This window comes from Clinocottus analis, unplaced genomic scaffold (assembly GCF_023055335.1).
Source record: "Clinocottus analis isolate CAN_PGR_092001 unplaced genomic scaffold, fCliAna1.0.p SCAF_13, whole genome shotgun sequence".
NCBI lineage: Eukaryota > Metazoa > Chordata > Actinopteri > Perciformes > Cottidae > Clinocottus > Clinocottus analis.
The window spans coordinates 9,216,192-9,241,655 of record NW_027175854.1 but is presented as its reverse complement, the minus strand read 5'-3'; the positions used below and the strand labels follow the sequence as shown (position 1 = coordinate 9,241,655).

Here is a 25,464-nt window from a genome sequence, read left to right as displayed (position 1 = left end):
CGCCAAGTCAACTTGCGTCGTCTTTCATTTCACCGCAGTACACCTCTGAGCCACACGAGGGGGCCAAAATGTGCATATCGCTCTGATAATTGCATCTCGCATTGATTGGAATATGAAACGCTGGTTTAGAGAGGAAATGAAAAGAAGGAGAGGCCGGTTAACAGCACCTACATGTGTTTATTTGGTCTTGTTTATGAAGCATTGTACGTGCATCTTCAGTGACATGCATGATACCTTTGTCAGACGTGTATCTCTGCTCAATGACTGGTTAACAGAGTCAAGTTGAAGTGGAAACGGCAGTAAAGATGGTCAGGAATGTCCTTTTACGCAGCAATCATGGAACTGGAGCCCCGGGGTCCAAAACAGGAAAACCATCAGAAAGTTCATCGTAAAAAGTTACAATTTAGGCGCGTTCTTTCATTTTCTCTGTGCGCTCGTCTCCTTCGGCATCTACATTTCACGACTTCCACACAACTTCTTTCATTAAATGTCAGAAACTAAATAAACAGATTGAATACCTTTTGTTTTCTTTTTGTTTTTATTCTCTGAAGTCTTTGTTGTTGTTCTTTTTTTTTTTAACATCACCATCCGTGGGATTTCCATAATGAGCAAGCATCCCAGAAACCCCACAGCCACCAAGACATATACCATCACACAGTTTTCACTTTCACAGGAGGGAGGCTTACAAGAGAGGGAGAAGAGAAGGGGAGGGGCAAAAGGGAGTTCAACAGAAGGAAAGCTCCTCTCGGCCGGCAGCACGTTGCGTACATACATAGCACTCATATATCATAAGCATAATATGGCATAGAAAAGCATCCAAGCTGACAGAGCATTACAGGAGTATATAGTTGTGTGTGTGTGTGTGTGTGTTTTTAAGCAGCAGGGGATTCTGGATTCCACACACTTATGTAGAAATGGTGAAGAACTGTCACAGAATAATTATAAAAACTTGTGTCAGTGTGTGTGTGTGTGTCTGTGTGTGGTGTGTGTGTGTAAAGCTGTTCTAATAGCACCAGGTCAGAAGACGAGTTGCTACGGGCAACCTCTGATCTGACAAGCGTTGCCATGACAAACAAAAAAAAAGCAGAGCACCGCCTAAGAGCGGAGGGGGTCTGTTGCCTCGGCAACAGCCAGAAACAACGACGGAGCCAGAGAGAGAGAGAGAGAGGGGGGGGGGGGGGGGGAGGATGGAGGGAGGGAGGAATGAAAAGAGGAAAGACGGATAAAGACAAGCTGAAAGGAAGGAGTGACGCGGGAAACAGAGGAATACAAGGAGCGTCTGTTTCTCTCAAGAGCTGCGCTGACGCCGCCAACTTCTACAAGTGTTGGAGGACTTCCTCTCCGCCGCCGCCCAAAGGGAGGAGCAGGACGGGTGGAGGTGGTGTCTGGAAGAGGAGAGGGCGACGAGCGATCTGCGTTTAGTGTTCTCAATAACACAACAGTGTCATAATTATACTTGACAGGATGAGAATCAAAAGCCGAAAAAGAGGCGACAGCAGCCGGACGGCCTCGGGTCTGAAGCCCTCACTTCCAGAAACCTTCTGCAGACCCACGCTTCATTCAACCTGCTTTGGATCCTTTAAAAAACACACACACACACGTGTGTGAGTGACACGTGCTACCGCTAGCTTTTAATGTGCTGCTCTAGCGACTAGTAAGACATGAATTCAGGAAGATGGTCTTCGACAGTCTAGAAGAATGCAAAAACCAGTCTGAAGCAGACTGGTCTGGCTCCACATGCGTGGATCTCGGTCCCCGTGTCCCACTCGCTTGGGAGGACACGGGCTGGTGACTGGCGCTGACTCGTTGGCGTGTGGACCGGCACAGGAAGTCAGTCGCTTGGCTCAATGAAGGACCAGATCATGCAAAGAGAAAAAATAATGAGGAACGTGGAGTGCTCAGCACAGCCCTCACATCAAAGCCGCTCACTAGTCGGTCTACTCTCAAGCATAAATCAATAGTGCTCGGCCCTCGGGCGCCTACTTACAGAATGACACTAAAAAGCAGTTTGACGACAAAGTTAAAAACCCTAAAACATTAGTACACGTCAAGATATCGAGCGGTTTTATTTTCCCGTCTTTACTTTGGGGGCTCCGCCGACAGAGCGGGGGGGCCGCCGTGAAAAGCGCAAAAATCTGGCACCTTGGAATCGGTTTATATCCTGGCTTATTTTTACATCTATCTTTTCTTTTCGACTCAATAAGAATAACAAAAACAAGAATGGGGGGAAAAGGAAACTATCGGTAGAACTTCCGTGGGTTCAGGCACATAAAGAGTAGAAAAGAGAAAAAAGAGAGAAGGGGGGGGGGTTCAAGTACAAAACATGTTTGGGAGGAGGAGAAACATTCTGTATGTAAATGCACTGGATGGTGATGGACGGTGAGGGGTGGGGGGGTCAGGTGCCTCGACCGTTGTTCATCAAAACCTTCATGGACGTTTATGATTCTCTAAAGGTTCTCCCAGAAGGACGGCACTGAGAGCCATTAAGGCAAGGAAAGGTTGAGTTTGAAGTGACAAGCGAGTCCAACTTTCTCTTTCCTCCCTCAATCGTTCCCTCCGTTCTCGCACTCATCGCCAAGCTCCATTTACCACCTGCCAAAGCTCCTTCAGCTCAAAAAAAGAAAAGAAAAAAAAGCTCTAAGGCAGCTGCCAAATGTGAAATATGTTTTTTTCTTTTTACTTATGTACCTTTGCAAAGCCACAAGTGGGAAAACATGAGATGAGTCAGTGCAGCCAGAGTAAAATAAAGTGGTCGCCGTGCGGCTCCATTTTTCAAACCTGAAGGCCGAGTCCTCCTGGCTCATAATGGAGTGGATGCTGACGCTGTGACAGATGGGGGACGCAGTGGAAAGTGACGCAACGGAAGTGCAACAACTATAACAATACAAATCACGAGTAAGCCGACGGCTCGTCGGCTGCATAAACGGTGAGTGTTCGATTCCCAAGCAAGCTGCTGTTTGGCTTGTTCAAGGAAAGCAAGAAAAATAATAAAATGCAAACAATACTGGTTTTGTACCGGTGCTCCACTCAGACCACTTCCCCACACGACAAAGGGAGGAGTGGAAGTACGATGGGCATCCTGCATGGAAATGTTCCTTAGCTGTGTTAATTCACTTCAGTCTCACTCGCCCCTCTATTAAAACAACGATAAAACAAACATGAAACGGACACATGGCAGGGAGAAAGTACGGTGTAAAAAATAATATAATAATAATAACAATAATGAAATAATACAGTCAAAAGTGCTCAGATAAGGAGTGTTTTCTTTTTTTTCTCTTTTTTTCATCATACGAGGCAGACCTTTCTTCTTCTTCTTCTTGTTTTTGTTTCTAACGGTGTCCTCTAGGATCGGGGTGAGGGGGTGAGGGTGGTGGAGTTTGGGGAGGAGGAAGAGTGGGCCCGTGGGAAGCGGCAGACGGATGGCCCGGTCGGGTGCTGCGAAGGGTTTTTGTCTTCCCTCGACCCCTCAGCTCCCGTCGTCCGTCCGTCCTCTCTGGTTTCCTCCCTCAGCAGCCCGGAGGGGGCGGGGCTCTAACCCAGGCTGGTGATGTTGGCTCTGCCGCCCGGTGGCGCCACGATGCGCTGGGTGTTCCGGCGAGGAATGTTGTCGTCAGTCTGAGCGCCTGGGACAAAGAAAACGGAGAGTTGGCTAAAACTATACAACAGACGAAGGCTCATTGTCTTGTCTACTTTTGTACTGTAAGAGTTCACGCTATGTCAAACTCAATTTACACACTTAAAGACAGCCTCCCTCTCAAAATGTGACATGCCGCTATTACACTTAATGCACACGTAAGAAAACATAACTTCTAGTTGTAGCCATCGATCCCATCTTAAATGGTGACTCGGGAAACAAAAGAACATCGTCAGACACTACGCTACAAGTGCCGGCGTAGTGACCGCCACACCTCCAAGTGGACAAAGGTGCAACCACCAGGCGGAAACCTTCGATTTGAGTGAAGCCAATGGGAAAGTCTCTTAAAACCGGCCTTCTCTCTACTGACCAGCAGGGGGTGACTCCTCCGGTTGCAAAAACTAGTCTCCATAGAAGTCTGAGAAACTGACGGCAGTCCACAATCCAATGGATGATGTCATGATGACCACATACACATCCAGTCTGTGGTTTGAACAGAGCTACTTCACATCTGTAGTCTAATTTGCCCAAAAACATTTTTACACAAAAAAAAAAAAATTTCAAAACTGCTGATGGGATGCCATGAATGTCACATATTTTAATAAATATTTTAAAATAAATGTAAAAAAAATACTTTCTCTATCTACTTTACTTTAATTTAAGGAAGCAACACCATTTGGTGATTTCAATTGATTTAAATATTTAATTAATTGTTGAGAATCCATATTAAGCACACATTCACTGGTTCAAAAATGTTTCTTTAATTAAGGGACATTTTTCAAGTATTCAATAGATTGACTTTTTGTCAAACACACAATTTTTTTTTTTAGATTTACTTTGAAACACGGGAATACTGATATCGGATTAACGTCTGCACTGACCGGATAGGCTGAAACCGGACTGGTGCAGGTTGCGGACGGGCTGGTTGGGCTGCTTGGCAGGTGAGGTCTTGGCGGAGGAGGAGGGAGTCATGGTTTTGGGGGTGACCGACACCTCGCAGACGGGGCCGTCATACAGTCCTCTGGGCACGCCCCTCAGCTCGGCCAGCTGCAAGAAGACACAGGAAAGAAGACACAGCTGTCAGCGAGAATGAACGCGCAATATTCTGTCCTCCATTAGCGGGTGTGCAGGCGCAGCGGGTCTCACCCTGCTGCGAGCTTTTATCCTCTTGTAGACGTAGTCGGGGAAGGGTTTGCGGGCCACGAAGCGTCCCGAGCCTTCAGTGGCGTGGAGGTTCCCTTCCTCCAAGACGATCTTGCCCTGGCTGATCACCACCAGAGGCCCGCCGCGCACCTCCGTGCCCTCAAAGATGTTGTACTCCACGGTCTGCGGAGGGGAGCGATGGCATGAAGAGGAAATGGTTTATTATTCATCTCAGGTACTCATTTCGGTTTCCGATTTCCAACTCACTCATGTGTTGCAGCAGGGAGTTGGAAAAGGGACACAGAGCAGAGAGGTTCTAAATTATGGATTTTTTAATTAAATGTTGTCGTTGAAAGGAGGTTTATTCTATCGGCTGGACGTTTTTGGGAACGCAGGCAAAAGACGTTCCCTAAAAAAAAAAATCGAGGCTCGCTCCCAAACAGGGCAAACTCATTGTCTTTTCAATGGAATCGTGTCGTGATGGATTTTGGGATCCACAATTACGTCCTCTTAATTGATAAACAACATTCTCTCATTACACAACTGAGTTGTTATTTCATATGCTACCAGAAACAATTTGATACATTAGATAATCACAGAAATACCGTCAAAGCAGACAAAGACCCCCCTCACGACGATGATGTAACATGCTGGATTTAGAAAAGTCTTTCTCTGGAGTTGTTCCAGGGCAGTTTGTGTTTTGCACAGGATGACACCGTGTAAAATCGGCGGGAATGCCGATGGATTTAAGACCACTTGTGTGTAAGGAGCTTAACTGATTTAACCAGACCCGCTGGATGCTAATGCTAATAAAGAGAGCAAAGCTAATACTGATGTAAAAGCCGATGTGGTACAGAGGCCTCAGTTCTCCGGCCAGAGGTCAAAGACGAGGAAAAAGAAGCGGGGTCGTCTGTGTGGTGTGTGTTGTTTGTGCGTGTGTGTGCGTGGAGGGTGGAAAGCTGCTGTGTGAATGCTCTCTCCTAAAAGCTACAGGAGCTGAAGTCATTGCAATCTGGTGGACTCTGACACACGCGCACGCACGCACACTCTCCAAATGAGCAGTTTCTCCCATGAACAGTAGTTTCGTCATATTTAAAAAAAGAAACCGAACAACACACACGCACACACATACACATACACACACACACACACACACACACACGATCAGAAATGATGTGTTCCAGTTCTCTGGCAGATTTTAGGGATGACATCACTCTCTTGATGCCGTGAGAGACCAACACCCTGTCCAACTGTGAGACGCCAGACCACAAAGAGTGGACTAATAAAACAGACGCTCTGGCTGCCATCAATTACGTTACCTGAATTCTCAGTATCATTAATCACTATCACATGGTAGATTTGTTTGTATTTTAGTAGGAGATGTATTTCATGGGGAATTACAAGCTCACTTGGTACTTTTAAGAAAGTAATTATATATATATATATATTTGGAGTAATGTTAAACATGCCTCTAAGGCAAAAATAAGTGTGTGGAAACTTTTTGTACCTTTTGGTGTGCGGCTGACATCGATAGTTTCAGTGAAGGAAAATGTTATCGCTGCAGCATACACTGATAATTTGAACAGCAAGATCCCCACTTTGTGGCAGCAGTTCCAGAAGGACCCGTTTCCTGTTTTAATATAAACAAAGCCTCCGAGTGCAAAGCCAGGTCTCTTCTTTTTGTGTATTTTTGTTCAACAACTGGCCTGTTTCTTATCTCTTTAAAAGACACAGACGCTTCATCTCTGAATGCTAAATAGTTTCACAACTCTAAAGTTTTTAGGACTCAGTTACAGACATGCAAGACTTGACTAGATGGAGATATTTTAACTGTATCGTCTTAAATGTGTGAATATTATTATATTTTAAGAAAACATTCTAAATAGTTTTGTTATGAGTCGTTGCTCTAGTATCCTGTTTAACCTGGTTCCTTATTTAAAATATGTTCTGTGGAGCACTTTGTGCATTAGAAGGTGCTATATAAATTAAATTATTATTATTATTATTATTTCAGCTACTCGGCCGAGCTTTTTTTGTCCACATTTACAACAACAGTAACTTGAGTAGCCTTAAACAGGATCTTAAAGCCACCAGCTGTAGAATTTGAAAATGCCTGACAATAAAAAATATAACAAGTATAAAAAACACACGTAGAGGCTTCAACGTTTGCCGTTTAGAGTCTTTCCTCTCCTGTGATGCGCTATGACGTAACGAGTGAAGCCGGTACCGAGTGGTGGGTCTTGGCAGAGATGATCTTCGTGACGTCTGGGTCCCACAGCACCAGGTCGGCATCGGATCCCACAGCGATGCGACCCTTGCGGGGGTACATGTTGAAGATCTTGGCAGCGTTGGTGCTGGTCACTCCCACGAACTGGTTCTCGTCCATCTTACCGGTCACCTGAAAGGAAGCAGGGCAGTACAGGAGGGGTCACTCACCTACTCTAGTTGGGTCTTGTTTGTCCTGATATGTATGCTTACTTTACATTCTTGTCTGTATTGTTATACATTGGCATTAAGTCAAAGGGAAATGCTCATGTCAACATGAGCATTAACATGCTGCAAGTGAGAATGGTAATATATTTTAAGCATGAAATCAATCGTTTTGAAAGAAACTAATACATCATGACATCGACAGGTGTAACTGTATAATGTGATACACATCCATCTTGCATCTCTGCATGCTTCATTTGAAGTGGAAGTACACATACCACACACTTGTCCCAGATGATGGACATCCTCTCCTCAGTGCCGTTGACGCCTTCAGGGATCAAGCTGAAGTCGTCTTTGCCCACGGCACGCTGGGCGGTGTTGAAGGGACAGTGGGCGCTTCCTGTCACCTGCAGGTCACCGCTATGCACACGGTGTGGAAAGATAAAGACGTTCATAATTATAATTATATATACACACACACACACACACACATACATCTTTGGCCGTGTGTGCCGTCTGAATGCCCCTCTTACCAGGAGAGCAGAGAGTTGAGATAGTCTGGTGTGGTCGGGTCGGGGCTCAGGGGAGGGGAGGTGACGTAGGCGGCGGCCTTGGCCCAGTTCTTGCTCCAATAATGGGAACCGTCTGTTCCCAGGCTCGCTGCGATTGGCTCTCCATAGACCACGGTGCCTGAAAAGTGCGATCCCGATTATACTACTAGCTCCCGGAGTTTGTGTGTTGCAGTAGTTACCGTTTGTGCTAGTTTGTGTCAATTGTATTTAGAGTATATATAGTCTCACCCTTCTTTCTGGCCTGGGCGATGACATCAGCAGCACTCTTGCTCATCACCTTCGTGATATAGAGAGGGCAGTTGGTCTGGTTGGCCACAGTCACAGAGCGGTTCACAGCCTCCGCCTCCACCTGGAGAAGACAAGCCACAGCAGAAAGCGGTGGGGGGGACATATTGTATAAGTTTGAGTCTTTCTTCTTCTTTTTCTATACTCCACAAATTTACGCTTGTCTCACCACCGACCACTAAGTGTAGATTTAAGCATTTCAACGGCAATTCCCTTAGGGCACTGAGATTTCCCTCTGAGTTTTACCTTAAATGAAGCTTGTAATCTCCACAGAGGACACAGTGTCCCAATAAGTAAAATACAATCTCTGATTTTTTGACTGCCTTTGCCTTGGGAATAAAATAAAAACTTTTTTTTGTTGTTTGAAAAAAGAGGCGAAAAACAGAGGTTTTAGCAATAAAAACAGCTCCCATAAGTCATACTCAACTCTGTTCCCATCCACATCTGGATGTTTACGGTAACAGTGATTTATGGAGAGGATGTGCTCCTATCTCTAACATCACTGGGGTTGCTACGTGAAACACATGAAGGTGAATCTGAGGTGGATGTTTAACTATTTGCCAGACAAAAACACCGACCGCGTCGGAGGTTGGAAAGGGCGGAGGTGAACTCTCTCCCCAAAGTCAAACCAGCTTTTACGCTTCCCACCTAAGACCCGGTCAACTCTGTCTTACCTCCTCAGGCCGGCTCAACACGTGTCCCTCAGGCCCGGTGATCCCCTGATCCAGGATCTTCTGCTGCTCCTACTCACACACACACACACACACAAAAAGGGAGATGTTGAGTCACGACCGGCCTCAGCAGCGATCGCAATGAGCCCTTTGACACTCAAAGCTTTCGGCCTTCATTTCCCATTTAACCTCAGATAATCAGGTGCCGGATCCCGGCTCTCACACTGGAGTGAATTGGCGTACCTCGGCCACAATGTCCCCATTCTCAGCGTGCACCTGGGCGATGGCTCCCAGGTCGCGAATCACGCTGAACACCTCGTACACCTGCAAGCAAAGTGAGACACAGGGATGATCCCTGATGCAATCGGCTTTTGCGGTGTGTTCGCTAACACACACTCCGATGGATGGAGAGATCATTTATTGTTGTTCGATCAGTTGCCTGTGCATACATAGGAGCAATTGAGGAACAGCAATCACAAATGCTTTAGAGAGCAATTTTCTTTAAACAAGCATTTTTTTCTCTATGTTTTGATTTGTCATCATCACATGATCTGTGATTATTAAACTGAGCGACATCGATTCCTTTCAGGTCCAAGAGAAACGGTTACTACGAGATGACGGCGACGCCCAGACAAACAGAGTCTCAGCGTTGGATGAAGGCTGCCTTCTTGGCAGACTGACTGAAAATATATATAAATATAGAATATTTTAACCGTCAGTCTGGATGATGGGTGACAGAAACACAACTTTGCTTTGGTTGTTGTTTTGGTTAGTTCGACCACCACTTCGACAGTAATCAGCATTCTCTTTGTCCGTGGATCGTGCGCCGTCGTGTCTCATATTTCCCGCAGCACTGATGGCCATGAGGTCGACTCTAATCAGATTGGGATTCATGCCCGGAAGCGAGTTTTGTGTTAAAAGATCATTTCGGTTAAATTAGATTCAGTGTGGGAGTGGCTTCTCCTCAACAAATCCAATCAGTGTCATTGTTAACAGTACAGCACCACAATCCAACATATTAGATCCGATTCTCATTTGACCTCTGCATAAAAGCACCTATCAATCGACTAATGAGAGACAACACATTATGGCCTTCAGTTTCTTGGTATGGAGCAATAACAAAGAGACAGGGAGGAGAGAGGAGGCCCCACCTGAGCATCGGTCAGCTGGAAAACATCCTTATACGCCAGGTACACCAGGAAAGAGTTGACGCCTATAAAAAAAAAACAAGACATCAGACTAAAAAACCACTAAGGGGAATGGAGGATTGACACAGAACAACATCATGGACCCTCTGATTGTGAAAAGTGTGATAACAGTCACTCGAACATCTGATCAGAAACAAATATCTTCTGGTTATGACAATAGGTTGAGTAAAAGTGCCACATCACTCCAAACAGAGACTGTCATATTGGGTTTAGAGTTACACAATTAACCCAATGTCAATAAACTACCACGATGATTTGGGCTTCCCACAATGAAATGAATGTGCAAAACTGTGACACTGACGTTTATAATGTGTGCTGAAGGTCAAATAAAGCGCTTTCTTAACTAACAGCCAGCCACCAGGGGGCGATCCAGATGTTTTGGCTTGACACAGCCTCTGAGAAACTTTCCTGAATGTTGTATCTGCAGTATATATATATATTGAATTTGGGGGAAGAAGAACCTTATTTTAAGTCTTATTGGATGCAACAATTTGTTAATGAGCTTGTGTGATTGGGGGGGTGTGGCGTTGGAGGGAGGGGCTTCCAGTGTTGCCGACTTGGCGACTTTCATGCTAGATTTAGTAACTTTTGCTGCCAGTGTTGCAAGCTCATTGGTAAAGAGTTGGCAACACTGAGCTGTGCTTTTCAAATCTGGTTTAGATTACAAAAAATTACAATTACAAACCCTGCATAACAAATATTTTGTGTCTAACAAAAAAAACAATAAATGATCAGGACACAAAACGTTGATCATGATTTTGGCCTTCACCGTGCAGAAAATCAGCAATTTAATAATAAAAACAACAATATCTTTCAGCTGTTTTGAATGCTAAGTGGATGAATGTTTTCTGCGAGGCGGCTAGACTGCGTACCATGATCCTTCACCAGCGCCTCCATGTCTTCCTGGATGCCCTTGTGCCACTCGGTGATGTCCACGTGCAGCGAGTAGTCGCAGCAGGACTTGCTGTCGGCCCATTCACGCCACTGCTCGAAGGCCGTGATGAGGCCGACACCAGGCTCAGGAACCACGTGGTCGACTGGACACACACACACACACACACACACACACACACACACACACACACACACACACACACACACACACACACACACAGGTTGTGATATCATCGATCGGGACAGATTGTATTTCACACCTGGCAGAGCTACAAACACACAATGGCCATGTGCTCCTCATGCTCCTCTAGGTTTCTACGACACGGAGGCAAACGTTCAGAAAATGTGACGTTTAGGCTGCAAAATATTTATGTTTCATCCTACTCATCCGTCGACACGTCTCTCAAGTAAATTATTTATTATATCGTCTGTAAAACGTCATAAATTTGTTAAGAAATAGCCGGCTAAAAGGTTTCCGGAGCCCCAAGGTCCCGTCTTCAAATTGCTGCAGACCCAAATCCATTATCATAATATTCTATTGATGAACATAAGTATAAGTTTCAGAGAGAGATTCATGTTCTACTATACATGTTTCAGCTCAGTAAATAATAATAGTTATTTTTTATCATTGTTACTATTATTATTAATAGTCATAGTATTACAATTATTAATTATATATTATAACAATAATGAACTAGTTATTATTATTATTATTATATTAACTATTATAATAACAGTAATAATCCATGTTTTGTTTTTTAAAAACATGATACAAGTAATTAAGACCCAGAAGATTAAGATTAGTGTGATAATACATGATATTATAAGTGTGGATCACATGTAACACGACAGTTTAATCTCGAGGAGAGCCAACCGTTGGTAGCGGTCACATCTGCTGTTTGTGACGTGCCCTCCCTGACATTGCAGTCGACGGGCTGCCGTGCTTTACCTGCAGCTCCAGGCCCGCCTGACCCTGCAGCAGTCAGCGCTTCGCCCCGAGGTGACAACGACACACGAGTCGCCTGGAAGTGTGCGTTACACTGCGAGGGAGGGGAGAGTTCAGCTGCCGAGTCAGCAGGGAGGCCCGGAGCGCCGTCTAATTGTGTTTTTTTTACAGTCTTGAGTTTCTTTTAAATAACATGAAAATGAAACAAAGCCTGGTAGGGGACTGACAGTATATACTGCAGCTAACATCAAACATCTGCTTATTGAAATCAAAATCCCCTTTTCGGACTCAAACTCAAAGAATCAGGGTATTTTAACAACTTGAAGCTGGATGTAAAATAAATACTGACCACCAGAACCAAACCCCAGCACCTGTAGGCTGAAAGAGTTTATGGGAAAAAGTGCTAAATTGTGCAGTAATACTGGAAATCATTTGTTTGGAGAAAAAAAAGCAGGTGGGGAAAAAAACAACTCAGGGAATCAGCACGCGTCCAAAGGGAAATTAAGCGTGAACCCCGAGTGCTCGGAGCAGACGGACAGTTTTACATTTTGGCTCGGCCATGACCGCGCCTGGCACACTTCCTGCTCTCGGGAAGATGTGTTCAATTAAAAGGAGGATGAAAGACCACTGCGGCGGGAAAAGACGCTCTGCGGACTTTGGCCAGCTTTGATTCACTCACAGGAAAGGACCCGGGGAAAAAGGCCAAGGCCCGAAGTCCCGGATCTTTCTGACGGAGCGACTTACTGATCATGGTGGTGCCTCCTCCAAGCGCAGCTTTGGTGCCCTGGTAGAAGTCGTCGGCGGACACCATGCCCCGGTCGGGCATCTGGAAACGCGTGTGCACGTCGATGCCGCCCGGCATCAACATGCGGCCGTGGGCGTCGATGGTCTTCACCCCGCCGGGCACGATGAGATTCTCCCCGATTTGTCTGTTGACAAGGACGTAGGAAATTACAAAAAACAGAGACATTTACACATTGTCACTATCATCAGTATTGTCCCAGTATTGTAATAAAGAGAGAGACTTCATAAACACTGTGGGTTTTGCTGTCCGCATGAGCAGTAAACTCACTTGATGACTCCATCCTCCATATAGATGTCAGCGCAGAAGGACTGGTCATCATTCACAATCTTCCCTCCTTTGATGAGGAGACGGTCACTCTGGAAAACAATAGAAAAGGATCAGCCACCGCACATTTGTCAACATGTGATCCGCTGCATCAAATACTTTGTCGCACCGCGTAGGAACCAGACCCCACAGACCTGCGCATGTGAGAGTGGGGAGTATTGGATTTTGTCTGCATTTAATGCTGGATGAAGTGCATTTGATAAAAAGGCATTTTGACAATTAGATGTCACAATAAATAAGTAAAAAATACAACTTATACAGCAGGCTTTGCTTGGCCTTTTTAAGGATGCATTCTGATAAGGAGCACATGGCTGCGCCGAGACTGGCTCTCTTCATCTCTACACAGAGATACCCATAAACACTTATTACTACTCCAATGCATGGATTGAGAGTGTGGGGGTGGGAGAAGACACAGAACAGATCTGAGATGTTTGGATCTGCTCCATCTTTCTGTGTGGCTGTTTGAACAATGACCGAGTGACTAGGATTCTTCCTCTTCTCGCCCTGCTCGAGAGACAAAATGAGGGATGCAAAGTATTCAGTGTTGCACAACAATGAGGACAAGAGCCCGCCTCTGGACACGCCCCTCCGTCCCCTTCATGTGGCTCTTAGGAACGGGACATGCAAGAACCAATCAGGGCGCAAGCTGTGTAATCAATCATCCACGCCTGTTGCTGTGCCACTTGTGTCTCTGTGTGGGAGGGGATGCTCCCACCCTGAGCCCCGTACCCCTCTGGCACCGGCCCTCCGTCCAAAAAGGGAGTGGCGGCTCTGGTCACAGGGCCTCCAGCACCCCGACTAACAAAGGCTGCTCTGTTCCGAGCCTCGGCCGCGAGATGCAGCCCCAGCAGCTCTGGGCCCCGAACGAAACTGCTGTCCCTCTGCAGAAGGCTGCCGGTCTGAGACCTCGCCCTGCATATGCACCAGCGCACACACACAAATACACACACACCAGCTGCTGAGCGGCGCAGGACTCCGCTTTGTCAAATATTACGTAACACACATTCTTTATAACTTTTCTCCCAATCAGGCTGCTCAGCCACAGATCAAACTACATAAATCCCCGCTCAGAAACATCTGAAATACAGTGTGCTTTTTGGGGGTCTTTTTTGTCGATTTCAGGTTGCTGTTTTTTGTTTCGGTCAAATGCACGTTGTGGTTTCTTGGTAACAATCAAAAATAATCATACAAATTTATGAATAAAAAAAATTCTCTTGGTTCACGCTGAGTTTCATATCACTTGTTTAATATCTTTGAGGGTTTTTTTTGTTTTTGTTGGACGAGTAAGCAATTCGGAGACCTCACCACTGGGCTCTGGGAAATTGTGAAACCTGGGGCCTACATTACCCACAATGCAATGGGACCACCAACAGTTCAGTCAAAGGTACAGACGTCTGGCCAAGCTCACTTCTTCCTCCACACATTTTCTTTTTTCAAACTTCAGGCCTTTTGGTCCTTGCAATATATATAAAGACACGCACAAAGGGGCGGTGCCAATGGAGCGCCTTCAAACCACAACCGTTGAGCTTTGAAAAAAACACGCCGTTACATCACGAGCCTCGTCATGACCGCGACTGTTATGCTCCTGGTACACAGCAGAGTTCATCAGGAGGCCTCGGCTTTCGTGGCGGCGCTCACATTTTCACACAGACCCAAAAGCTGCTCAACAAAACTTGTCTTTTCAGAGACAATTACTCACTTTTTCCAAATCCATAATGATAGGCTAGTTTTTGGGGGGCGAGAGGCAGATGCTTTGGAGAGTCTCACTAAAGAGGTGTTTTTTTTTGTTCCTTATCTTCAGCTGCCGAACGCTAAAAAGATTTAAAAAATTAGCAGAACAATGGCATGCCCTGAATCCCGACTGCATAATCCTCTGATTGTTTATGGAGCGCACAACGGGGTTGGGAGAGGGAGAGAGAGAGTGTCTGATTGTACTGGCGCAGAGCCAAACATGACAGTGACCTTTCCCTCATGGGAACCTCTCACCGCCTCGCAAACAGGATGTGCACAAAGCTCAATGGGCTCACTGTTGTTGTGCCGCTTTGTTTTCCTTCCACACTACGGCGCGCTAATGTAAATGTCATAGCAGCAACATGGAGTGTGTCGAGCATGGCACTGCTGTGAGGTGACTTGTACAATGTTCAATCATTCACTGACTTGTGTTGTTTCATGCAATAACTTTCCTAAACCTCACATCCTGGCTCTTGGAGAGTGTGCGTGTGTGTGTGTGTGTGTGTGTGTGTGTGTGTGTGTGTGTGTGGTGGTGGGGGAGAGGTTGGGGGGCGGGGGGTCCCGTAGAAGAATTGAGGAGGGGTGGCCTGCATGACCAAAAGGAAAAAAAGTTGGACTGGGAAGAAGAAAAGAAAAAAAAAGCTGAATGAATTTGTTTTACTTGGGAACAGCGTTTCAGCTCTACTACTCTATTCAATCTAAATATACACTCATCGGTTATTTCTTAGCTGCCTTTGTGTTCACGCTGCCGTCGGCTGGCGGCTGGACAGCCCGTGTACGATTTGACAGCTTGTACACTACTTCCCATGAATCCCACTACTCATCTTTGGCAAGACCTGCCTACTTAAGCTGGCTGAGGCAGAGACCATGGTTGGGTCTAGGCCTTGACCTCTGAGCTGCTAGGGGTCAAGATAACCCATTCGGTTATTTGGGACGCGACCCAAACAGTATGCGCCGTTTTTTTAACGCGATTAACAAAACTTCAAGGCAGCGCTACTTCTACGGTCTCTCGTGTCGGACTGAGGACCGACAGACTCACCATCGCCCCTGGAGGTACAAGTGGAACTGCAAGACAGGACGGGCCCGGCTAGCTGGTGAGCGCACTCATATCAGTATGTATTTTGTGGCCATTCTGACGCTAAAGAATGAGTATAAAATAACTCCTTAATACTAGTACTAATGAGAATATTTATTATTTCTCTATTCGTATTAAACTGCTGTTTCATATGACTCATTGATAAGTATGATCATTAAACACAGGTGAAAGAAATTGATTAAATCCATTTGGGCGCTGTAAAAAAAAACAAAAAAAAAACACATCTCCCTGTGTCCGACGTAACCCAGCAACGCAGCGTGTGTTGTCCAAAGGGAAAGTATCCTGGGAACACTTGTGAAGTCAGGTGGAGAAACGCTGCCAGATCAGACAAGTGTCCTGGATTACTCAAAAAGCAGCTTGCTACCAAAATCCTCCGAGTGCTTGTTCAGACCACTGCTTTAAAAAAAACACGCAGACAATTTTGTGTTTCATAATAAGACCTGCTCATTCAAAATAACCAGCTAAACAGGAACCACAGAGACAAAGTCCTAAAGGGATACATGTGCAATTGAACACCTTTCAGAATACAGCACAACAGTAATTTATTTGTGTTTGTGTGAATGTGAGTTTCTTTAACTGATAGATGAGGATTGATAGAGCGTGACCTTTGTGTTCACATCGGCTGGTTTTCAGAGGACGTCCAGTCATCCAGCATGCCTGTGTGACTGCTCACAGAAACTGGACTCATTCATTTGAGTCTTTTATTCACTTCAAAATTCCCTCACGAGTATGAACTACACTTTATAAGCGTAGGTTTGATCAGAAAATATTCACATAAATTTCGTCTTTGCCCTAAAAAGCAAATGCCTTAAATTCTCTTTATTTTTTTTTATGTTTCCCAACATTAATTTTAATATAATAATACACCATGTGTTAACAGTATCTCTGCAAAGTTTGGTTTTGATTAAGTGAAGTTAAGTATTTTAAATAATTCACTTAGTGCAAATATTTCAAGCTATGTGTCCGATTTGCCGACACTGAAAATGGGGGCGTCTGATCAGGACAGCAGCCCGCTGTGTGTGATGTGAGAGCAGACAGCGGGCCCGGGGGCCGTTGAGCACTGCGATAACAGCGTGAACCAACCGACGGAGGCGACCTCAGCGGGAACACGCTGCGCCGCCACCGGGGACCACTCCTGCACTACAGGTACGCTGGCAGACTGCCTGATGATCCCTCATCCGCTGAGGATTGTGTCGTCCCCGAGACTGTAATCCAGGACAGTCTTCTTATAGCCACAGCTCTATTTTTACCTTCCTTTAACGTGGACAGTGGAGCTGCTTTTGCTTAACTGAAACACCAACGCTTTGTTTTTTGTTGTCCGTATTTAGATTATCGTTTGGTTTGAAGCTGGAACGATCAATGTGACATCAGTTTTGATAATCTATTGATTGATTAGATCAGAGTCAAACTCTTTTTCACCCCGGGCCACATCAGCATTATGGTTGCCCTCAAAGGTCCAGTTAGTAACTGTAACACTGTATAAACCACTACCTGAAATATTTGTATTTGATTATTGTTTATTCAAGTCCAAACATATACAGTACATGCATTTATAGAAACATAAATAAACAAATTTCAAACAGAAATTCATTAAATTTAGAGTTAAGAAACCCACATCACCCTATCAAAGATCAAACTATATAAAAAATAAAGACAAAGATTAAACATTACATTTACTTTGTTCAAAGCTTTTTTAGGCACAGTTGAGAAGGACATAACTTTGGTCCAACAGCTAATTGTGAGCTGCTAAGAACATGTGTGACAGAAGTGGTCTGGGGCACACCTGCTCACATACCTGTAAATGGTCTGGGGCACACCTGCTCACAGACCTGTATGTGGTCTGGGGCACACCTGCTCACAGACCTGTATGTGGTCCGGGGCACACCTGCTCACATACGTGTATGTGGTCTGGAGCACACCTGCTCACATACCTGTAAGTGGTCTGGGGCACACCAGCTCACATTGTATTCCTTCATCGCTAACACTGCCTCATAACACAGCATGCTTACCGGTTTGTCTCCTTGAAGCACGAACGTGTATTTGCTTTCCCGTCTTCTTTAAATGGCCTTCTCTCTGCGTCAATCTTTCTCTTCTTAGACATTTTGGGATTATTTGTCAATAATTTTAAAGTTAATCACTTGTCTTTAGTTGAACGCCAGTATGGAAACACTGCTTTCTCGTGATAGGATGTCATTCATTAGCGGCTCACAAAATCAATATGCATTGTGGGAGATGTATATGGTGACCGTACACTGTAAAGCGGCATAGACTTTAATTTTAAGACGATCATATAGCTTTAAAGCTGTCGCGTCTTTAAATGTTTGACACCTAGAAATTAGGCTATTTATACAGCAAAAAAAAGCCAAACATTCACCGCTTCCAGCTGTCATGAATATTTGATGATTTTCCTGTTCATGTGTTTACATATTAAAAGACCATATCCCAAAAGAAAAGCATTATTATGCTGCGTTCATACTAAACATGTTGCAAATATTCACAATGCAGGAATTCGCGTTATTTACGTCTGTGCATTGACTTTGCATGTAAACTTCTCGTGCAGCTAATTCACAGCACGCTTGGGGTGAATGCAGCATTAGTGTTGGTCCTACTTGGCTCCATGTTCCCTTCCATCAGACACCTTCCCCCTGGGCTTTGGTTTAGCTGTATAACCCTAACCCTAACCTAGGTGGTGAACCCGTGGAGGCTCATTCATATTTAATAAGGTCCTCGGCTGTGAAGCTGACCCGACTCCCATCTGTCCAAAACTAACCAGGCTCCTCCACCCCAAACAGCTGAGGATAGACAGGGGAGATGTTCAAATTGGGCATTACGATAGTTTCCTGGTCACGAACATACAGGGTTCCTTTGTCGCTGCTGCAGCCTTTCCTATTGAGCTTCTGTTTTTTCTTTTTATAAATTGAATTTAACCTCATTTCCTCTCCGCTCTCCGTTTAGCTTGACAAGCTTCACCCACTTCTTCACTCTTCAGAGAAAAAAAAGCCTAGCAGTGACGCGGGTAGTTCTGAACCCGAGACCTGGGAAAACACAATTTCCTCTGTTCATCATGGTCGGTTCTTAAAAGGCGGGGAAATGCATTTGAAATTTCATCGGCTGACCTTCTTGTTCTTTCATGCACTGTTCAAGAATAGGCTTTGGATCCATTTAGGTCTGACTTAATCACTACTGGGAGTAGAACCTTTACTAATCCTCTGAGCTCTCTGCTAACTAGCTGCAAGCACTCTGCAAGGAAGTCCTGGAGGGAAACAATTCACCTGAGAGGCTGGCTGCTTTTTTCCCCCACTGGCGACGTCATGATATCAGTTAGTACGTGGTCAAACGAGTTGTCTTAACGTCCATTCTCTTCATGAACGTGCAGAATAAGCAAAACTGTCGAGCTTCAATTAAAATAGTGGAACATAAACAGTGAGATTAATCTCCACTGTTTTGCAACGTATTCAGACAAATGTCAGTTTTGGTCTCTTCTGCAGAAAGACGGTTCCACATGGACCAAATAAATGAGCAAAGAACTTGCACACAGTGTGTTTTGGGACACCTTTTGTTGTCATCAAGCATGCATAAGAACAAATGGACTGAGTACGGACATAGCAGGTGCCACACCACCCTCATCCCGTCATCTCCCTGGTAATATAGTTTATTGTAGTGGGGGAATTGGATTTGACTAAAAGGGACTCTGAAGAAAGTGGCAACAGCTCAGGGGCCACCTAGGCGCTGGCTCGCTACCCTCCTTCCCTGGAGGGCCCGTTGGACGACGAGCACGAGCCAAGGGATTCATTTAGCATGTGCACAAAGCAGCCACTCCTGCTTGCACCGAGGGCCCGAACTGAGACGCACATCTCTCCCCCACCCCGTATGGCTTTTGTTCCTCATGTTTGGATCCACCTCCTAACGGTTCGGCCCTGTCGGCCCACCAGCTCAGCCTGCTTCCATTCATCCTCCTCTACACAGCTGAGAGAGAAGGACAGACATGGAAGGAAATAGGACCCACCGCCCCTGCTCCCTCCCTCCCTCCCTCTCTCTCTCTTTCTGGCTCCCCTCCCTATTCTCTACTTTCCATTCAACCACATCCCAACTAACCCTTGCAATACCGCTGTGAATTCGGGGAAACAGCGTGACCCACAGTGACACCCACCAATGTGTCAAAAGTGGAAGGGGAGAGGGTTTGAGAAGGAGGCCAGCCTGCACTGAGCGTTACAGCGGATGCAGGAAAGCGTCCGCCCCGCTAGTGGGTGTGTGCACGGATACCCAGCTCCTAAACGCACCATGTAACAAAGACCAGCGGCATGAATAACCCCGGACAGAGACCGAACATACATTTCACGAGGGTAGACAGACGGAGCACTTGTCGCAAAGATACTGCAAAGAAGAAAAAAAAGAAAAAACACCACCACCGCGCTACCGGCGGCCCCTTTGATGTATCGATTAACGTGCGATTTCAGTCAACGTAAAGCAGATACCACCATAAAAAAAATAAAACGCTAAAAAATTGAGGGGCGTCGGTAAAAAAAAAAAAAAAGAAGAATGCATCCCGGGAAGCCAACATGCTGCGGATGTGCCCTTCAGCAGCTTCATTCTCGTTTTTTTTTGTTGTTTTATTATCGAGGCGGAGCGGCAGCGGCGCAGGCACCGCGCCGCCGCGGTGGGGACATCCTGCACACACCGCGCGCGCACACCCGCAGAAGCAGCAGGCCCACGCGACCGGGACACCAGGAGTGTCTCACGCTTTCAGATAACTTACTTCGACGTTAAACACACACACCCAAACTACTCACTGTGATGCGGGGAATGTTCTTTTTGCCCTGGTAGCCAGACATCTTGCCGGTGGTTCGTCTCGCGCTGCGCCGTGGACCGCAATCAATGCGACGGGATGTTCCGGATTACCGCTGCTCGCAGGGTTGAAACGAGGATGACGGCAAAGAAGAAGAAGCAGAAAACAACTAGGGGAACTCAGCTGATCCTCGTAAGGCCAAAAGATGGAAAGAAAGTTGTCTCTCAACTCCGGTTCGCGTCCTGGCAGCCGCCCGGTCTCCGCCGATGCACCAAACCTTCTTTTTTTTTTTTTTTTACCTTCCCAGACGTAGTCAGACGGAGAGAGGGGAGGGGAGGGGCCGCTCGCGAGCCTCGTCCCAATGAAAGGATACCATAGCGCATGCGCGGGGCCTCGCCCTGCTCCTTTGACAGGAAAGAGCCACTAATGCCATCAATTTGCTCCCCGTTTGGATTAGTGAAGGCACAGAGTGTGCACCGGCAGAACAGATGAAGACGCAACCAGCGGCCATCTTGACTCTTCTTCATCTGTTGAGTTTTTAAAATAAGTCTGGGTTGTTTTTGTTGTTTCTCTTTTTCTGCACAGACCACCTCACCTGTTTTTTTCAGCTCCAGCGAGCTCATTTGACCCATTGTTCTTGAATCACTACTAACAAAAATGACAAAATAAATAAAAAGTCCCAAGATAGTTTCAAGACCGGGTTTATCTTTCCCACCTTCATACCCTGCGGAGGCCTATGTGTTTGGCTTGTGTTGAATAGCAAAATGGATCCCCGATTTGTCTCAGAATAAAATCATATTCACAATCGTTCTTTCAGAGTTATTATTTCAATTAAATTACTTAATTCCCACATCTCCCATTTAAGGGCAAATTATGGACAACTGTAATGTGTTTTTATTGTTATGTGGGACTATGGACGACTGCTTACTTCTTTCATTACTCACAAAACACCAGGAGAGAAGATTCAGTAAGCTGACTCAGCAGTTACAGAGCATTAGCTGACACCAGGCCAGGCCATATGATGGTGACAGCAAACAGCATCAAATAGAAAAAAGGAATTTTTACTTCTTATTCTTGAACTTTTCATTTACGAGACAGGGAAAGAGCTGTTTCTTCTTTTAAAAGACATGACTTTAAATTGAAAAGTCACACTCGGTATAAGGGTCTTAAAGAATGCTGCAAAAGTCTGTTTGAGGAAATAGATCGTCGACCTGTATTTAGAATATGGAGCATTGCAGTCTGCTGGTAAATGAAGACTATATTTTATTCATATAATCACATTAAATATTTTATTCTTTTTTGCTTTCGGCTGGTCCGTTACACCCTCTTATATACATGTGCATTACACAGAAAGACCAGGGATCGAATTAACAAGCCTTCTCTCTGAGGTGTAAAAGTATATAATGAATCTGCAAAGTAACTTGTAAATTGGCAATAAATGTTGTGGAGGACAAAGAAAAATGCAAGATTTGCATCTGACAAGAGGTGGAGTAGAAATGTAAATATTGTACATTTACTAGTTATACTGTACAGTTGAATGAATGTACTGTAGTTACTTTCCACCTCTGCTGTCTGCTGATGTGATGATCAAGCCAAATGCTACGATGTACAGGCTTACCTTTTTATTAAACATCTCAATCATATAATCGTGTCTTATTATTTATATGCCAGAGCAAATCAAACATGTATATACAGTATATCCAATCAGAGAAGAGCGAAGCCCACTATACTACATGTGTAAGAGTTCAACAGAGAGGAGGTACATGCAGCTTTCATGTGTGTATGCTTCCGATCAATATCTAACATGATCAATATGTAAGCACTCTGAGTGCTGGATGCTTATTATTAAAACATAAGTAAAGGAAGGAGGTGCAGGTACTGTCGGGGCCACCCGGTTCACCACCCAACATGTGTAGGAGCCGGACGGTGAGCTTGAACCAGCAGCAGAACAAAGTTTGGCCTCTCAAGTCAGAGCTGCCATCTCGTGTCCATCAGGCCCACACCCTCAACGCTGCGGTCGAAGAACTTAATGCACTTAATGCAGCAGCCACGCACCACACCGCACGTGCGTCCCATTCAGAACCAGGTTCTCTCTGATTCTTTTCTTCCCTCAGACTCTCGTAATACATGAGGGCAGGCACTTTTTGCTCAAGGACACTTCATGAACACACACACACACACACACACACACACACACACGCACCATCAGCCGCACAGTGCAGCAAAAAGAAAAAACACAACAACCAATGCAAGCTTCGACTCACAGGGGCCACTCCCTCTGGCTGCTCTGCATGCGTGGGCCCCTCCATCTACTCCCATTGCATCGCACTGCCTTCTGGGTAACGTAGTCGGTCAAGTTGTCTGGCTTACATTTGGGCTGCAAGCTTATACACAAACTCAAAGGAGTGGGGGCTGTGAATTGAAGACCACCCTAACCCTTTGAGATGGAAACGGCGCAGGTCTGGGCAGAAATTAGAGGTGGAGGGAAGGACAGCCAAAATTTAATTTTAAAAAAAAGCACAATAAGCACGGGAAAATAGGAGACAATTACCCTTTTGTCGTCCAGGTTCTGTAGAGCTTCCTTGCCCGTGCTCTCCCTGATCTCCACCTTCCGCGGCTGTGAGATGTCGGTCTGCCGGTCAATGACTCGCCCGTCACTCTTGCCCCTGCACGCCGAGAGAGCGTCAAAGTCCAGCGTCTTGCTGTCCGAGGAGCCCTCCACCGGGCAGAACATGCCACAGAATTTCTGCCTCGGCCTGGACGGGCTGTCGGAGCCAATGCTCTTGAAGAAGGCTGGTAATTCCCCGCCGGTCGACATGCCTCGCAGGTGTGTTCGCGGGGTGTGTGTGGGGGGACTGTGAGGGGGGGTGAGGGGAAGAAGTAGCAGCACAGATGCTCAAGAGTCTCTCAGCTGCTTTTTTTTTTTTTTTTTTTTACCTCCTTTTCTTTTCAGCCACCGCCTTTTTCTTTTTTGCCGGTATTCAAGCGCAGGTGGTCGCACTGTGACAAAAGATAGGGTTCGGCTAATGCCGCGTGAAAACACTCCCACTGTGGGGGGGGAGGGGGGGGGAAGAGAGAGAGAGAGAGAGAGAGAGAGAGAGAGAGAGAGAGAGAGAGAGAGAGAGAGAGAGAGAGAGAGAGAGAGAGAGAGAGATGCACCGCCGAATCTATCGGATGTTCCAAGATATCATGGAAAAGATGGGAGAGAAAAAGGCTCCGCTGCGCTGCGTTCCCTCAGTCTCGGACCGGCACGCCGTCTGGATTCGCTTACTCATGAGTCTAAATGAATCACTCCCCCGTTCGCCTCAGGCCAAAACCTTCCCGCGATATTTACGAGTCTCGGCAGAGGAGGGAGAGACCGGTACAGTGTTCAGCTGTGTCACATTGAGGTGGATGAGGGATTACCTGTAGCATGTAGTGTCAACTCGTCGGCAGGCTGGAGGGGGGACGCGTCTGATCCTAGAGTCCGGAAGTGATCGGTGATTTTGTGGGGCAGTGACTTGTCTGTCAGGGAGTCCAGATGCTAAGTATGTAATTGAACAAGTGAGGCATGTCGTTACATTTGGGATCCCCTGTGTCTTTTTGTTGTTGTTGTTGTCTTTTCCTGGCACAAAGGGTCAGGAAGGGTTCAGCACCACGGAGAGCTCCCTACAGGTCCACACCCAGTGCATGCGCATTTAAAGGGCGCTGTCCCTTCAGCACCGACAGGCTGACATGTCTCAGCTTGCTGGCTTTATTTTGACAGTCAGTCATCTAACTTTATGGCTGAGGTACCCACTGTTGGGTCAACAGACCTCGAGACCAGCTGAAATATATATTACCCTCTCGCCCTCGACACTGTTATTCCGAATTAATTAGAAAATTGCGTGGAAACCCGTTGCCTCCAACCTTTACATTTTTACACGTGGAGGAACTAAACAGGTCAAGTTGTGTTAACACTGAACATTGCATCGATGCAGTAGACATATTTAAGTCAACATTAGTAATCCTTACTCAAAATCATCAGTTCACATAAATTATTTATTTTCTTGACTAAGTTTATTAATGATATCTAAGTTCATCACACATACGCACAACACATGACTAATTTAACATTATGTATTGCTACTTAAGATAATTTGTTCATTTTTTGTCAAAGAAAAGAAATTTAACAATACGTTTTAAAGTTCAAATGTGTTTTATTCTTTCAAAACATTGCATTTTTAATGCTTCAAATGTTTTAGCAGCAAGAAAAGAAAACCTTGTCAACCAAACTATGAATAAAAACATAGCATTACAACTAAAAATGACTTCCCTACAGAGAAGGAATATGAGCATACAGCATTAAACAGTGGGCCTTGTGAACGACATACAGACACTATCGAAGATGTAAACTTGACAGGTAAAGAACAGATCAACACCAAATCGAGTGACCACTAAAATGCATTTTTAATACAATACAACAAGGGCTGAAACATTCCTGCTCTTCATTTAACATAAGTCACTTTATAACACAACTAAAAACAACATGTGCCTGTTAAACATTTTCTTATCATCAGTGACAAAGGCGAATGAAACCATGTGAGGCTTTTGAGGTGTATTCTATCACTTGTTAAGGTTTGGAGGGGCCATTAGGGTCAAAACAATAACAATATGATGAGCACAAAGGCACAAGCTTGTAGTGAAGAACTGATGCTGCCAAAACAATAATGTTACCTTCTTCAGTGTAGATCATGGAGATGCCATGTCATCATGGCTGCCGACAGATAGCACCACAGGGCTGAGAATGATTATGTCACCGTTGGGCATTTGTGTTTCAATAACACACAGAAGCTATCGGACCCCAGAGCTGAGTTGATTCTGCATATAAGACCTGAGATGGAGGGAAGACGAGAGCACAGCACCTTCAATGTCAACGAGGAGGGTCCCAATGTCAGTGTAGCGGAAGGAGTTATCATCA

General features: G+C 45.4%; 1 protein-coding gene across 2 annotated transcripts; it reads right to left on the bottom strand.

Annotated features, from left to right (window-relative positions):
- Nucleotides 1-172: 172 nt before the first annotated feature.
- Nucleotides 173-23,579, bottom strand: dpysl2b (dihydropyrimidinase like 2b). Of its 2 annotated transcripts, none has more exons than XM_068573493.1 (14): nt 23,077-23,579; nt 12,856-12,944; nt 12,528-12,712; nt 10,816-10,980; nt 9,887-9,948; nt 8,979-9,059; nt 8,739-8,807; nt 8,008-8,128; nt 7,741-7,897; nt 7,486-7,627; nt 7,005-7,175; nt 4,781-4,960; nt 4,516-4,681; nt 173-3,623 (listed from the first exon to the last, which is right to left on the bottom strand). In XM_068573493.1, exons 1-14 carry the CDS (start codon nt 23,341-23,343, stop codon nt 3,532-3,534), a joined length of 1,947 nt encoding a protein of 648 aa, XP_068429594.1. In that variant the 5' UTR covers nt 23,344-23,579; the 3' UTR covers nt 173-3,531. The 2 variants fall into 2 exon arrangements, with proteins under 2 accessions (XP_068429594.1, XP_068429595.1); XM_068573494.1 differs by lacking the exon at nt 23,077-23,579 and adding an exon at nt 20,530-20,891.
- Between the last annotated feature and the right edge of the window lie 1,885 nt (nt 23,580-25,464).

Excerpts from the sequence above, each read along its gene's own strand:
- dpysl2b (XM_068573493.1), bottom strand. The coding sequence starts at position 23,343 with ATGTCGACCGGCGGGGAATTACCAGCCTTCTTCAAGAGCATTGGCTCC. Across the intron at positions 12,945-23,076 it reads AGAACCTGGACGACAAAAGG|AGTGACCGTCTCCTCATCAA; the intron begins GTAATTGTCTCC and ends ATTGTTTTCCAG. Across the intron at positions 8,808-8,978 it reads ATGGGGACATTGTGGCCGAG|GAGCAGCAGAAGATCCTGGA; the intron begins GTACGCCAATTC and ends GTGTGTGAGTAG.